This window comes from Alternaria ventricosa (genome assembly GCF_023758065.1).
Source record: "Alternaria ventricosa strain BMP 2768 chromosome Unknown scaffold_27, whole genome shotgun sequence".
NCBI lineage: Eukaryota > Fungi > Ascomycota > Dothideomycetes > Pleosporales > Pleosporaceae > Alternaria > Alternaria ventricosa.
In genome coordinates this window covers 221,110-236,252 of record NW_026055707.1, presented here as the reverse complement: position 1 = coordinate 236,252, position 15,143 = coordinate 221,110, and the positions used below count along the sequence as shown (strand labels likewise).

At 53.0% G+C, this 15,143-nt stretch overlaps 5 protein-coding genes across 5 annotated transcripts; 3 read left to right on the top strand and 2 right to left on the bottom strand.

Annotated features, from left to right (window-relative positions):
- Nucleotides 1-707: 707 nt before the first annotated feature.
- J4E93_010196 (uncharacterized protein) lies at nucleotides 708-2,323 on the top strand (the record flags this gene model as incomplete). The annotated part of the gene is made up of 2 exons (XM_049348081.1): nucleotides 708-1,341; nucleotides 1,392-2,323. 2 exons carry the CDS (start codon nucleotides 708-710, stop codon nucleotides 2,321-2,323), a joined length of 1,566 nt encoding a protein of 521 aa, XP_049194814.1.
- A 1,196-nt stretch (nucleotides 2,324-3,519) lies between these two features.
- On the top strand, nucleotides 3,520-5,124 carry J4E93_010195 (uncharacterized protein; the record flags this gene model as incomplete). Its single annotated transcript, XM_049348080.1, has 7 exons — nucleotides 3,520-3,657; nucleotides 3,713-3,897; nucleotides 3,975-4,058; nucleotides 4,130-4,351; nucleotides 4,412-4,722; nucleotides 4,793-4,953; nucleotides 5,038-5,124. The coding sequence occupies 7 exons, from the start codon at nucleotides 3,520-3,522 to the stop codon at nucleotides 5,122-5,124; spliced, it is 1,188 nt and encodes a 395-aa protein (XP_049194813.1).
- A 550-nt stretch (nucleotides 5,125-5,674) lies between these two features.
- On the bottom strand, nucleotides 5,675-7,185 carry J4E93_010194 (uncharacterized protein; the record flags this gene model as incomplete). The annotated part of the gene is made up of 2 exons (XM_049348079.1): nucleotides 5,675-6,582; nucleotides 6,627-7,185. The coding sequence occupies 2 exons, from the start codon at nucleotides 7,183-7,185 to the stop codon at nucleotides 5,675-5,677; spliced, it is 1,467 nt and encodes a 488-aa protein (XP_049194812.1).
- An 855-nt stretch (nucleotides 7,186-8,040) lies between these two features.
- Nucleotides 8,041-8,749, top strand: J4E93_010193 (uncharacterized protein; the record flags this gene model as incomplete). Its single annotated transcript, XM_049348078.1, has 2 exons — nucleotides 8,041-8,120; nucleotides 8,197-8,749. 2 exons carry the CDS (start codon nucleotides 8,041-8,043, stop codon nucleotides 8,747-8,749), a joined length of 633 nt encoding a protein of 210 aa, XP_049194811.1.
- Nucleotides 8,750-10,491: 1,742 nt separating this feature from the next.
- Nucleotides 10,492-10,885, bottom strand: J4E93_010192 (uncharacterized protein; the record flags this gene model as incomplete). Its single annotated transcript, XM_049348077.1, has 3 exons — nucleotides 10,492-10,620; nucleotides 10,668-10,715; nucleotides 10,769-10,885. The coding sequence occupies 3 exons, from the start codon at nucleotides 10,883-10,885 to the stop codon at nucleotides 10,492-10,494; spliced, it is 294 nt and encodes a 97-aa protein (XP_049194810.1).
- Between the last annotated feature and the right edge of the window lie 4,258 nt (nucleotides 10,886-15,143).

The following is a 15,143-nucleotide window of genomic DNA, read 5'->3' as shown; positions in this document are numbered from 1 at the left end:
GCTTCCAGTGAAACCTCGACCGGGCTCTTCCGGGCATCGCACGAAATCTCACAGGGAAAAAGCCATACACTCATTTCTATTGACACCCTGCGGATAGGAGGGGTTCTCTTGCGCGCTCGCTGTCAAGCACGCAATGTTGCGGGGAAGCTCCGGCGTGGCCGGCACTTGCAACGAGCTTCCGCTCGGTCGCGCCCAGACAATAGCATCAACGTTGTTCCCAGCTCCACCCTCCTACACTTATCCGAACGCGTTCAGTACGTCCTCGCCTCACGTAAAACGTTTTACCGAAGTGCCTTAGTCAAATACCGCACCGCGCAGATGCAAGTCGATAAGGCTACAGCTGCGCACTGTCCTGTTCAAAGATACGCCCGAACTCTGCACACGTCAATCAGGCCTAGAGGCGCATGCATGCTGCTTTGTTTGTTGGCGGCTGCAGGTCTTGCTGCTCATGGTAGGGTAGATACGCCCGTGGTTACACCGGTTTGGGAGGGTGTTGTATTGTCAGAGGTGCTGTCATGCCGGGTCTATCTGTTGATTTGGTATGTGCAGAGAATGCGTGATGTAAGGTTTGCGAGCTTTTTGCCTTGTTCATCTTGTGGGTATCGGGGCTGGAGTGGAAGAGCTTTGTCTTACATATCAGACCTCGTTGTTGAGGGATTCTCTTCACTTTCCACACGTTCTTCGTTTTTCTTCATCTACCTCTCGTCATGGGCTACGAAGCGAATAAGTACCGGTCATGGTTGCCAAACTTCCTCAGGAAGTCGACTCAGGATGACGCCACGCCTGATGAGCGGACGTCTCTTCTCCCAGACTCGCAGCATGAGGAATGGTCTACTGGCGAAACCCACGAGCTCGAGGATGGCACTGCATCAAAGTCGCAACTTATCCTCCACGAATTCTGGGTGCTGTTCAAAGGATCACTGCCTGTGGTCGTAGCATACGCGTTGCAAAATTCCCTGCAAACAGTATCAGTCCTCATCGTCGGACGCCTTTCGCCAGAAGCATTGGCTACCGCTGCCTTCTCATATATGTTCGCAATGGCTACTGGTTGGCTCGTCGCTCTTGGTGGCACAACCGCGATCGACACGCTGGCTTCAGCCAGTTTTACCGGAAGCAAGAATCGGCATGACCTGGGTATCATTCTCCAGCGCGCATTCGTCGTTCTTCTACTGTTCTACATACCCATCGCTATCGTGTGGTTCTGCTCCGAGCCGCTCTTCAAAGCGCTTGGCCAGGAAGACTACATCGCCAGAGACTCGGCGAGGTTTCTCTCGGTGCTTGCCCCAGGCGGTATCGGATACGTATACTTTGAGGCGTTGAAGAAGTATATGCAGGCTCAAGGTACGGTTCTTGTTTTGCCGCAACCCGCAAACCCATACTGACATCCTCAGAAATTATGAGGCCCGGAACATACGTCCTATTGATCACCTCCCCCCTCAGCGCCGGCCTCAACTACCTCTTCGTGTACACTTTCCAAATGGGCCTCCTCGGCGCTCCGCTCGCTACCGGCATCGCATACTGGGCATCTTTCCTCTTGCTGCTCGCATATGCTCGGTTCGTCGACGGATGGCAATGCTGGGGAGGCTGGGACCGCAAGTGTCTGCAAAACCTTTGGACCTTCTCACGGCTTGCTTTACTCGGAGTTATACATGTCGGCACGGAATGGTGGGCGTTTGAGATTGTTGCGCTTGTTGCAGGCAAACTCGGCACGATACCACTCGCCGCGCAAAGTGTCATCATGACCACGGACCAAGTTATGAACACCATTCCTTTCGGAGTTGGTGTCGCTACCTCGTCGCGTGTCGGAAACCTCCTCGGCGCCCGCAATGCCAAAGGCGCAGCCAGAGCTGCCAACGTGGCTGCGGTACTTAGCATGCTGCTCGGTGCGCTTGTACTGGCTGTCCTTATGGGAGTCAAAGACTTTTACGCCAAGATCTTCAACGACGACGCGGAGGTCGTCAAGCTCACTGCAAAGGTAATGCCTTATGTTGCGCTTTTCCAAATCGCAGACGGACTCAATGGCAGCTGCGGAGGCGCTCTGAGAGGCATGGGTCGACAGCATATTGGAGCTACGGTCAACATCGTCAGCTACTACTGCGGAGCTCTGCCACTCGGCATTTGGCTTGCTTTCCACGGCTGGGGTCTTGGCGGCTTATGGGTAGGCCAATGCATCGCCCTGTATCTTGTTGGATTTGCAGAATGGGCGATCGTTGCTTGGAGTAACTGGGACTACCAAGTCAAAAAAGCTTTCGAGCGGATGGATTCGGATGACAGGGCGGAGCTGGGCGTGCCTCCAGATGAAGCAGCGCCGGTACACAGATAGTGGCCTCGCATCATTGAGGTCGATCTGACCTCGGAGGTATTAGCAACGCGTCTTACTGTGTAGACGCACGGAATAGAGATAGATAGCTGTCCGGAGCCACCAATGCACGAAGTGTCAAAAATTACTCGATACGTTAAGCGAGACGTTTTTAGTGCCGCCGGTATCTGAACCCTGGCTCCGCGAACGAACCTCACTCCTCATCACATCATCACCTCCGCACAGCTACCCGATCGCTGCGTACCCCACGCCTTGCTTCCTCCTCAATGGCATGGAACCCCGTACTGGAAATGCGTGAGTGAACGATGTATGCAACCGTGCATGCGCTGCACCTCGGCCCATCAATCGACCGCCTAACCTGCCACGGAGATCGCGCTCAAAGGATGCATCCGGATCACACAATTCTTATCGAACCAATCCGCGTACCATACAACAGCTACGAAAGACCTTTACGTAGAGGTGTAAAGCTCTAGACTACGTAACAACCTCACCGGACAGCTCACTTGCATGCATGAGCTAGCGTAACTTTGCTACGCGTCTTGACTCGCTTCAGATAAGGCTGCGATACCCAGAGATCGAGGCTGCTGAATATCAGCGTTACATATCGTCTATGGAGAAGGTTACTGGTCGGATTCCCCGGGTTTTATCACCGTGGCGCCCGTCATTGTACATCCTGCATGGCGGGGTGGGTATCCACATCGATCAGCAACGACCGATGCATGTCGTTCTCGGTGAAATGAAGTTGCGCAAGAGTACGAGGGTGAGGTAGGAGAGCTCGTGCGACCATCATGGTATTCAGATGGTTATTCAAAAGGTAGACACAGTTGACTGCAGAATAGTCCATTCCAGTTCTCATTGTAGCACTTCTTCACCTCCACGCGCGAAGCACACAACTCCGAGTTCACGACATACGTCAACGCAATATCGAGGCCTGTAGCTTCTCCAAGAACCCACTAACCGATTGGAGGCAGTACGGTGCTATGCCTGCAGACGACATCATCATGGAGCAGGGGTAGCTCCAAAAAAATGTTGTTTACCTAACAGCAGTTTACCTAACGTGAGCTGGTCAAGCAGGTCACTGATAGAGTTGCGCTCGATATCTTCACCTATTTACTGCGAGCTCTCCGCGGTCCCCAGACCTGTTCATCCATCTCCTCCCCTCCAGTTTCACTCCATCGTTATCCTGAGGCACCAGCAAGATGAGGTTCACTCCCGCGCTTTTGAGCTTCGCGGCTACGGTAGCTGCGCACGGCGACCATGGTCATGATCAAGATCCTTTGAATGGTCCTCACGAGGGACTGTGGTATAACACACTTCCTGGTGATGGCGGCAAACAAGTACGCATCGACAGCTCGAAACGACGCCGTACAACAATGACTTACGTGACTGCAGGCCGATTCCATCTTCTCCGGCATATCCACATTCGGCCGCCTCCCATACCACCCTTGTCTTTCTAGCAACACGCAGTTCGACATTGCGTTCATTGGTGCGCCCTTTGACACTGGCACATCCTACCGCCCTGGTGCTCGCTTCGGGCCCAGCGGTATCAGACAAGGTTCCCGCCGCCTCAATCTCTAGTATGTTTCCTTGGAAGCAGTCGCATGCTTACTTTTATTGTGTCGTGATCCAAAGGCTCACGCAGAATTGGATTTAGTGGTGGCTACAACGTTCCACTCGCGGCGAACCCGTTCAACTCGTGGGCTAAAGTTGTGGACTGCGGTGACATCCCTGTTACTTCGTAAGTTACATTACGTCTTTACGTGCTTGAGAAGCTGGTGTTAGGATGTGCTAACACGTTTGCTCGCGTAGGTACGACAACGCGTATGCACTCCAACAGATTGAAGAAGGCCACAATCTACTGTTGAGCCGCCCACCGCACACACATGCCAACAAGCCCGGTCCATCAAAGACAGGCAAGACGCTCCCTCGTCTGATCACTCTCGGAGGAGACCACACCATCACCCTCCCCCTTCTCCGTTCCATCAACCGAGAATACGGCCCCATCACCGTCATCCACTTTGACAGCCATCTGTAAGCCACCGTCTACCCTCGTCTTTCCTCCCTCGAAGCTCCCACTAACACCTCCACCAGCGATACCTGGCGCCCCAAAGTCTTCGGCGGCGCGCCCTCCGAACAAGCCAGCATAAACCACGGCACCTACTTCTTCCACGCCGCCCAAGAAGGCCTCCTCGCAAACGACACCAACATCCACGCCGGCATCCGCACGACCCTATCCGGCCCCTCTGACTACGAAAACGACGGCTACTGCGGCTTTGAAATCGTCGAAGCACGTGAAGTGGACAAGATCGGTACCGATGGCATCATCAAGAAGATCCGCGAGAGGGTCGGCTTGGAGAAGCCCGTGTATCTGAGTATCGATATCGATACGCTGGATCCTGCTTGTACGTTCATCAGTTCGAGGAACAGTCGAGTTACACATGGATGGCATAGCTAACGTGTATGAACGCACAGTCGCACCCGCAACCGGCACCCCCGAAACCGGCGGCTGGACCACCCGCGAACTCCGCACCATTATCCGCGGTCTCGAAGGCATCAACCTCATCGCCGCCGACATTGTTGAGGTAGCACCCGCTTACGACACCAACGCTGAACTCACCACTATGGCTGCTGCTGTGCGTTTCTATTTCCTTACTCTCCTTGGCTCGATTATGTATATGCTGGTTTGGGGCTTTCACTGACGATGGTGTGTGTTCTAGGATACGCTGTATGAGGTTATGACGTTGATGGTTAAGAAGGGGCCGTTGAGCTATATGGGTGCTCCCAAGGAGATCATGGAGTTGTAGATTATGAGATGGAGGGTGTGATGGGGTGTGGAGAGGCGGAGTTGTGGGGATGATGGGAACGGACGGTGGAGGGCATGGAGCGAGCTCAGGTTTGTGGACGACGGATAGGTGCCTTTATCGCCATGGAACTTGTAGATGATCGTGATGATAACGATAACGACGAATGACAGCCTTTTTACGGCATACCGCACGGTGTTCCTTCCAATGAACTGCGCAATCTTCCTAAGCAGGTTGTCATGCGTGGGTCAAGCGTTGGGTCAAGTCTTGAAGGTACCAAAGTGCGTCTAGTAAGAGTTGCTCCCCTAATACTAGAATATAACGACTACTACCACCTAATACAAGAGAAAACCTAAACACCCTAGAGCCTATGTTATCATTAGGCTACCTACTTTGCATGTTTTTATGTTAATGTAGGCTGCAGGGTGTTCGATTTTCTCTTGTATAAGGTGCTACTACTACACGTCGTCTCTCGTTTTTCATGACATCATCACCACCACATGCTCGCACCAAGAGCCGCCTTTCACGACCATTACACATCAAGCGAAAAAGCTCAAGCCCTAAGACCAATCTCAACAGCAGCGAGGATGAACTCCATGAAACCAGCGTTGGTGTCAATGATGTTTTGAATGTACTCCTCGCTCGTAGGGTAGAAGTTAGTCGGGTAACCAAACTCCATGGTGTATCCGTAGACCTTGGTGAGCTTCTTGTTACCCTGCCATCGGCTGAAAGACCAGTCGTCAGTCGCGCCGGAAGTGGGGTAAAGACCAACAGCCTGTTGAGGGACGTATTCGCGGCCTCCAACCGAAATCATGGCATCGGTGGTGCGGTTGGCTGCGATGCGGATGTTGTCCCAGTCCTCTTGGTCAATGTACTCCTTGTACAGGTCGTCCTCGACGATACCGCGCTTGCCGTCGTAAGCAGGGTTGAACAGGTTCTGCTTGGGGTCGTGGGATTGGTCAACGTCGTCTCCCCATGAGTAGAGCAGAGTTCCGGCAGCAGAGTGGACGTCAATGTACCAGTGGATGTTGGGGTACTCGTCGTACACCCAAGCCATGTCTCGCGACTCGGGCTCGGAGAATGGCGCGGTGCCGTAGAAGGCTTGGGAAGCTGGGTTGGTTGAAGCTGGGGAGACGGAAGGGTCGAACTTCTCGGTGAAGTTCCAGAGGAAGTCGAAGTTCCTGTTCAAATCTACACCAACACTGAGGGGTTCGTTGGGCCTAGCAGAGGCTGGGTTGCGGTTCTTTCGCCATAGGTTGCTGTTGGCTTGGTCGTGGCGCACACCATCTGGGTTCAGCATGGGAATGAAGACTACTCCCGCACCGAGAGCCTTCTTGACTTGGCTGTTGGTGTACTTCTTGTTGCCGTAAGTGAGACCGATACGGTGCTCGTTCGCATAAAGAAGGTCAGAGACGAAGTAGATCAGGTTGTCAGGTCCTCCGCGCTCACGTGCGTGAATGCCTACTCGAGTTAGTTTGATCTACGACAGCTTGATCGATGCATACCTGACGTGAAATAGATGTACTGCTTGTCCTTCTTGATCTTCTCTGCCTTGTTGGCAACACCACCGATGATGTTCGCACCCTCGTAGGTCTTGTGTGGCGTGGTGAAGATGGACATGCCGTACTCTTTTTCCAGACCCTTCATGGCGGTGTAGACTTCGTCGGCATTGAAGACACCAGCGCTCTGAAGCTGGGCGTACTCGCTGGGCTTCCTGGTGCCGAGACCGCGGGGCGCAACCTTTCCACCCTTGAAGCGATCACCCTTGCCAATGGGTGCAGTCGCAGTCTGTCGCTTGTTCATGTTGTGCAGAAGCTCAACGCGAACGAGCTCGGGGTCCAGGCTTCGCTTGAAGTGGTCCAAATGGTCCTCTGAGATGACGGCGTGCAGCTTGTGCTCGCCACCCGCAGCCATGACAACAGGACGGCAGCCATAGTCGATCTCGCTGTTGGCCGAGATGAAATCATACAGCTGGTTCTTCTCCTTCGCGTAGAATGCGACGCTCAAGACATCGGATGCGAGAACAGCGCCGGGAAGCAGACCGAGGAGTGTGGAGACCTTCATGGCAGGCTGCGATAATAATAATGCTGCGACGAGTAGAAATTGAGAGTCGTACAGACACAGACTGTCGCCATCCTGCTCTTATTTATTCAAGGTCGATTGCTTGGTACTATGTGTCGCGAGCCTCTTAGAGAAGAGCGTTGCTTCCAGCTTCCTCATCCGGTAATGGGGAGGCGGTTCTCCAAGACTCCAAGACAGCAAGCGTACTTGGCTGGCGTACCTGCCCTACGATTCTAAGCAGGTCCGAACTGTTATCTTCTGCTATGGCCACACGAAATGTACTCTAACCCGGATGATGGCGCTGGTGGTGGGCCAACGAATGCGAAAATGCTCTAAAGGATCCAGACTCCTGGTCCATGGTGTCGAAGGCGTTGCCAAGACTGATGAATGTGGGTTAGCAAGGCACCGGCGGTTGTTGCTACAGGATCGTGAGTGAGTTGCAGATAAGCATCGCCCCGAGGCTGTCAAAATCAAGCTCTGTGTTCCCCACAGCCGAGTGGATGTATAGTGTCTCTGGGGTGAGACATGTAGGAAGAGCTGGAGAATGCGCAGGGCTGCACTTGATACACGCTAGGATGGCGCGAAGAACGATTTACATGTTGTCGCATGGCGATATCCTGTCAGGCCGAGCGAGGATGTCTGTTGCATGTTGGCGACCACGAATTGAGATGTGCAATGGGTGAGGAGTTCGAGTGATGACTGTCTCCAGGACGCGTTCGCGCTTGTTGCCAAGACACTGCGCAGCTAACGCCTATCTCCGCGCCCAGATGTGTTCGTCATCTCCTTCATCGACTATCAAAAGCAAACATGGAACCGGCTTGATATCCGATTGCGCCTGCGAGGCCACCAGAACTCGCGATGGATTACAGCCCTCTAACTCCAGAGGTCAACGTCCTGCTGTTGGGCGATTCAGAAGTCGGGAAGTCGACGTTCTTATCGTGAGTTCGGCGCGCGCGGTTCGCGTGACAGTTGATGTCGATTGACGTCTTGCTACCATTACTGACGTATTTGCAGTCGCCTGTCGCTCGGCGTACAGCCTCAGGGCGATGAACTTCCACCGTATGAGCTACCCAAGCTACGCGACATAGACCAGCCCTATGCCTTCGACATCTCGCTCTATGGCCGGCCGTACAGGCTGCAGTTCTTTGACACTGCGTCGCCTCAGAACTACACTCTCCTGCACCCGCAATTTGTGATCCTCTGCTACGACATCTCCTCGCGCGCATCCCTCGACTCTCTAGCCTCGACATGGTTGCCGATCGTGAACAAGCACTTCAACTACGACGAGAACCTGCCTGTGATGGTCCTAGGCTTGAAGCGAGACCTGAGGAAACAATGGACGTTAGCGGAGCATGGCCCAGATAAGAAGGGCAAGGGGCCGAGTGTCATGCCACACGAGGGTCTGCAGGCGGCGCAGAGGATGCTGTGCGACCACTATGCTGAGTGCAGCGCCGTGACAGGGGAGCTATGTAGGCAGGTGCTGGAAGACGTCGCAAAGACGAGTGCGAAGACCACGACTGAGAAGGGCGCCAAAAGCCAAGGGGCTGACATGTGTAGTATGATGTAGTTGGTAGATATATCGAGAGTATAATTGGAAGTAAGCGCGTCGAGCCATACACGTGCAAAAGGAAGATTCGATCAAGCATTACATCATATCATAGAGGGCGCATTAGATCCTGCTGGTAGCAAAAACAGTGCATTCGGCTCGAATGAAACGGCAAAAAATTGGTTCATGCGACACCTGTGTGATTCGAACACACGCTCCCGAAGGAACTGGCTAACTTTCCTGTGAAGGACTAGCAGGCCAGCGCGTTAACCACTCCCTGAAATTTTGATTAGTAAGCGTTGAGCAGACAGACCGGATCAAACGTACGCCAAAGTGCCTTAAATTTGCTGTTTTGCTGATTGATGGAGAGCAAAGAAATCTGAGCGTATATATTAGGAGATGCTGAAGCCAGCTTGCGCATGGCTGAGCGGGGAAGCGGGGTTCGGGTGGGGGCCGACAGCACGACTAGGGAGACGCATCTGACGGCACACCCAGTTTACATGCAGTGACTGCTTTAAACTTTGCACACTCATGGACATAGAGATGTGTTAGAGGAGAGCATGAAAGACGGGTGAAAATTTATCGACTCTCATCCCTCAGAAGCGCACTAGTCCTCTAGGGGTTAAGAGCATTTCAGAAAACCAAAGTATCAATTGGCCTTTGGTCAGACTCCAACTACAGACCGACAGCGCATTGCAGCTTCACAAGTGCTTCACCGATTTACCGCTGGTATAAGCCTTCGGATTGACTACGTTGAATCTCCGCTTGAAGACAGCAGCTTTGTCCAGATTACAAGTCAGGTCGAATGTCGGAGAGGAAGCGGTTCAATCACACGGCCAACGCTCAACCATGAACTCTATTTTGGCCATGCCAATGTCACTCTCACTCACCTATGCGCTGTTTCAAATCGCGATGTGACGACTGCTGCATCATTTGAGCTGTGACGACACTTCACCCAGCCTCTGGCTCGCTTACATGCGGGCCAATCACACGCCACTCGTCCCTGCGTCCTGGAGCTGGCTCAGGCTCCGCCTCATCGTCACAACTCAACAACTCCTCGACGCTTGTCGTGCCCTTGTTCTCGTCGCTACGTATGTATACACGTCAAATTCCATCAGCGACGTGGCACCAGTCCAGCTGTTCAGGTGCATCTCGCCAAGTTGCCCTGTGAATACATCATGGGGCAGGCGCCCGAGTGCTGAGGCAGGCACTCTTCGTTCGCGTCCGCTCATCGACTTCCGTAGCCCTGGCCGCCTGAAAATGCAACGAGAGGGAGGCTGACGTCCAGCCGAGGAAAGCAACAAACCCCCTGAAACACCTCCGGGGCTTACCATGGAAACCACATCCAGGAGCAGACAATGTTATCCTTACACGCAGCATAATTGGAGACGTCAGATCCAGGTTGTCACGTTGAAGAAGAGCTGCACGTGGTGAAAAGACCTCAAGTTTGAGCAAAGTCGTGAAGGAACAGACATTCTTTTCTGCATTAAAGCGAAACACATCTCACGTATTGTCAACAACAACGTGGTAGCCAAATTATCCTTCCCACAAAACCGAAACGCCGACTCGAAACCTCGAGACATCATAATGGTCCGTATACCATAACTCATCAGTCGGTCCGCCCAGGGATAAATGCACGCTAAAAGATACTTGACGAGAAAGAGGTTGAACGTATTAAACGGAAACGTGGGTATAGGGCGCATGCTCTTCGGACTCCTAGACCATGGCACGAAGTGAAATCAAGGCTGTCTTTTGCGCCGCGATCATGTACTTCGTCTTATGCGTTGATTTATTGGGATGGGCGCGTTTACGAAGACGTGGGATTCGTCGGCGATGCGAGACTGCTTCTCCTCGTATTCCAAGGAAGACATCTTTAGGTCATCGATTTGTGCCTATCAAGTCAGCCTTCATACGCCAAGTAATGATACGCTTGAGCTACCTTGGTCAGCGGTGGTCCGATGGTGGTGATCAGAAATCCGTCGCGTCCCTGTCAACACAATTAGCGTTCTGCTATACTCAACCACCACCATTGCAAAGTACCTGGAAGGTGTAGGGCCGAACAATCGCATCCGGGCCGCAATGATAGCGTATCTCGTTCTGAATAACGGCTCTTGAGATGCCGAAGCCTGGCACGAAGTACGAGTTGGGCACAGCCATGATGATGGTTTGGGATGGTCACGTCGGCAGGGTATTGCAATGTTGGCTGGACTCGATGTTCGCGGGCTGGGGATGATGGTAAGGTTGGGCGCGCTGGGGACTTATACATCTGACTCGCAGCCTTGCGACTGGGGAATCGGTTGCATACACTCTATCTACACCGGTTCCAGTCCGGATGAGGATGCGATGCATCGGCTGCGACCAAGTCCCCCGTTGGGCGTGGACGCGTCCGCCTCATTGTTCGCCTCGAAAGCCCAATCACCGCCATTGGGCAGCGACTAAGACCGGGTCTTGCAGCACCCTTTGCAATTGACCACTCACGGAATTCCCACTGCATTTTCTGGTATATCTCTTACTCTTGGAGGACTATTGCGGTTTCGTTATGCTTCGCACCTCGGCGCTAATTGCTGGAGCGGCCAACGCAGCTGCCACGTCTGCAGATGGATGGTCTCTCGCGACAACTACGGATGCTTAAAGACGATCTCTTCGCCACCAAACGTTCCAAAGGAGTTTGCGATATGTGATACTCCCACACCCTCTTGCAGTTCCAAGCCAGCGGGCTCAACCTGTTCTTCCAGATGCGATGAACTTGGCGCCAAAGGTTTCTAGCGGAGAAACCTCGACGCCGATCATACCCCGGCTCAACTTCCACGATGGGTGACACCCAGTCGCCCCACGGTAATCGCACAGCAGAAGGAAAACAGTGTCGCGGTGTCTAAATTCGGCCAGCGTGGCTTCACCGCTAGATCTGTTAAGCGAAGGCGCGATCGCATCCAGGAGATCCCTTCCGCACGCGCTGCTATGGGTATGAATGCATCCAGCTCCGGGGATGTTCCAGGTTTCGAATATCCCAAGAGCCGAGCCGAGACCCTATAGTATCCACCATCATGTACCTTGGTTGACGCAACAACGGCACCCAAGCACTTGGACTCCTTCCACAGCAGACGGACTAAGCGCCAACACCATCTGGCGACTCCATCTCACTGTGAGGCGAGCCTGGTTTACCCCGCTTGTCATTGATGATCTACTTCGACACTACCGGGAAAGGTGATAGATTACGGCATGTGGTGCCAATGGCAAGAAGAGAGTGTTCAGCAACACCTCTTGCTATCGCTTCGATTGTGAAGCTGTTCGTCTGAGGTGTTCATGCGTTCTGTTCCCTTCGGCATAGATCATCTCTTGCGGCCAACAAATCTCAACGGAACGCGCATCATTGCTCGAAGATACAGGATCACCACCGGAGTTGCATCCTAACGGCGGTCTCGGCTCTTGCAATGGCCGCATGAGTCGTGTACACGTGTGCGACTTCACGAACATGTGCCCAATGCCCAACGTCCGAGCGTTTAGGTTCCATCACAACAAGCATTCCATCGACGTAGCCAGCATGCTGTACCTACAGCACCTTATGCACCGGACTACCCCGCAGAATCAATCATGCAGTCGCCTCCTACGCCACCTCACCTTGCATCCGGTGTCAAGGTCTCACCGAAATTGTCGCCTTACGTCATGATGTCACGGATGAGACGACACGACGCAGTGGATGTTGTGAGGCATTATGAGTTTGGAGGGAGAACCTGGTGGCGGCCATTTCGCGGGCTACGAGGAACCCCGGGCACATCGAATGCGTGATCACGCCATATTCAGTCGGCGGTTCCTACTTACCGGCCTTACTGGAAGACAGCGGAAGATGGCGCAACCCGAGGTACTCCGCAACTAACGCAAGACCAGAGAGCGTACCTACCGTGACTATACAGTAGCAATGCAGGGGATCTGAGCGGCTTGGAAGTAATGCACCTAGTGTTGACGAGAAAGCGCATTTCAGGGACGGATGATCGTAGGTAGGATCTGACAAGCAAGGTACGGCTACCACTTCCGGCAGAGAGCAACTCTTTCAAAAACGACTGTTCGTTAAAGCGGCCGAAATCATAAGCCCGAGAAGTCGCCCCGCTGCCACTCTGCTCTATCATACGACTGTTCTCCGATCTCGTATAGCTTTTGACATGTATAAGGCCTTGTTCACCGGACATTGACAAGGCTCAGCCCGGTTGTGATCATTCGGGGCGACAATCTCGACAACATCGTGTCCCTAGGGTCAGCTAGCAATTCGGCAGACGTGTCCTGACAAAATTCACGACTGTCACAGGGCTGTCACTTTGCAGAGCGATGGCTCTTCGAATGGGCAACGGCGACGGACGACTGGCACACTGGAGATGGGAGGGTATCAGGCAATGCGTTCTGTGACGTCTTCCATGCCTATGGAGTCTAGCACACCCTGATTGAGACCCGATAGGCGATGCGCCCAAAGAAAGATACCGTCCAAACCCCCACTCGCCACAGACTAGTAAGCTGCCTTCAGCCCTTGTCTGCCCTGTTCAAAGAGTAGAACCGGAGCATGGGTCAGCGGGACTACGTGTGAGACAATTGGCATGAATTCTGCTAACGATTACTATATGTGGCCACTCAGATACTTCCACAGGGAAATCCCTTCTACAGATTGCTGTTCTGTGTCAGTTACTCGCGTCAGCTTCATTCCATGGTCCCACGCCACCACCATCACACCGCGACCGAGCCCACAACGGCAAAATCCTGTGAACAGCACACGCTTCATCCGGTGGTTGGATACGATGGCTCTCTCATTGACGGACAAAGATCGAGCGCAATAAGCGCAAGGCTTCACGCTCTTAGTAGTGGAGGCGGAACACAGCCGAACGAACTGACGAGAAACACTATTTGCCCTTGGTTGATCGCAATCCGTACATGCGGCCTGCAACATCTTCAGCAAAGTGCAATCACAAATTCGCCACGAGCGGCATTCCGAGCACGAACCGTGGATCTCGCGTGCCACGTCAACCGTCCTTGTCAATGCGCGTTCGCCGTTGTTGATCGCGGCAAAATGCATGCAGCGCATCATATGCAGGTCTTGCTAAGACCCAGTACCTGCTCTAGTTTTACCAGACTCTTCCATAAACGCCCCTTCACAAATGGTTCTGTCAGAAAGTGAGGCTTCGTAATTTCCGAAGTCGTAACCCTGCTTGCCGATCCGATTACGCCCTAAGCCGGGACGGCCACCACGATGTACTCTGCCGGTTGCGCGGCGTTCGGTAACACCAGTCAACACGGCATGCGTGAATGACATGAGTAAATGGGATTTTCGAGAAGCAAGGCGACCAATAGAAGTTGTGTCAGAAGCTCGTGCACTCCAAGTGCCGATCCTTTGAGTTGGCGAAGCGGCCCACTTCCTCCCTTGGACTTTGCTTATTGCGGAGCCGAAGTTGTGAGCCTCACGAATCTCTTGACAGTCGGCTGGAAGCCCTCCTCTGATCCACCCCTCGAAGGATCTGGCTTTGGTTCTGTGTTTTCATCGAATCCAAGAAAGAGGACGCATATGGAAGGTCTGCTTCAACTTATACGCTGACAAGGTCCAGCTGAATCTAAAATACTGAACGCGATGCGTCAACACTCGCTAATCTAGACTTTCATCTACACTACATCGTCTTCGTGTCCAGGAAAGGCTTGGACGAAAGAATACATACTATCAACGTTTGCCGCATACGGTCGCGCTCGAGCACTCGACAAAGACGTTCCGATAACCCAAAGACTGGACTACGCAATACTATCAGACTCCTCCCAAGTACACGTACCACGATATCGATATAACGCAGGTGTCCTCAGCATGACCTTCGAGGTCACAGCTGTAACGCCTGAACGCCCCCGACCCTAGCCAGACTGCTACGACGTACTCTCCGCAAGCCCGACAACCACGCGTTGTCTATCCTATCACCTCATACACGAAAAACCCTAAACAGGCCTGCGGACTACATCAAGACAAGAACCTGCAAAGTAGGTGACCTGACGTCAACGTAGGCTCCACGGTGTTCAGCTTTTTCCTAGATTGGTGCGGTGGTTCAAAATACTTTTGATCATCCACAGGTAACATAGAGCTGCCGGTACATCATGCAAACAGCTACAGCGCGTTACCAAAACCACAATGGTGATACTTATTGTTCCTGCCCAGTTGGGCTGTGATCGTTGGGGAGTTTCTTCGTAATTACACATTAATGGATTGCTAGCTGAGCAAGCCCGGGGTATCATTGTTCAAGAACGCCAGAAGATCCGATGCAATACCTCCGCTACGATCGCGTCCCTCCAAACCCTGGTCCAAATGGAAACGAATCAAACATACTTACCTTCTAACAGTAGCTCCCGTTGCGACTTCTTGGGCGTTGCTGAAAGAGGTAACTTCTGTCGCATGTTTGTA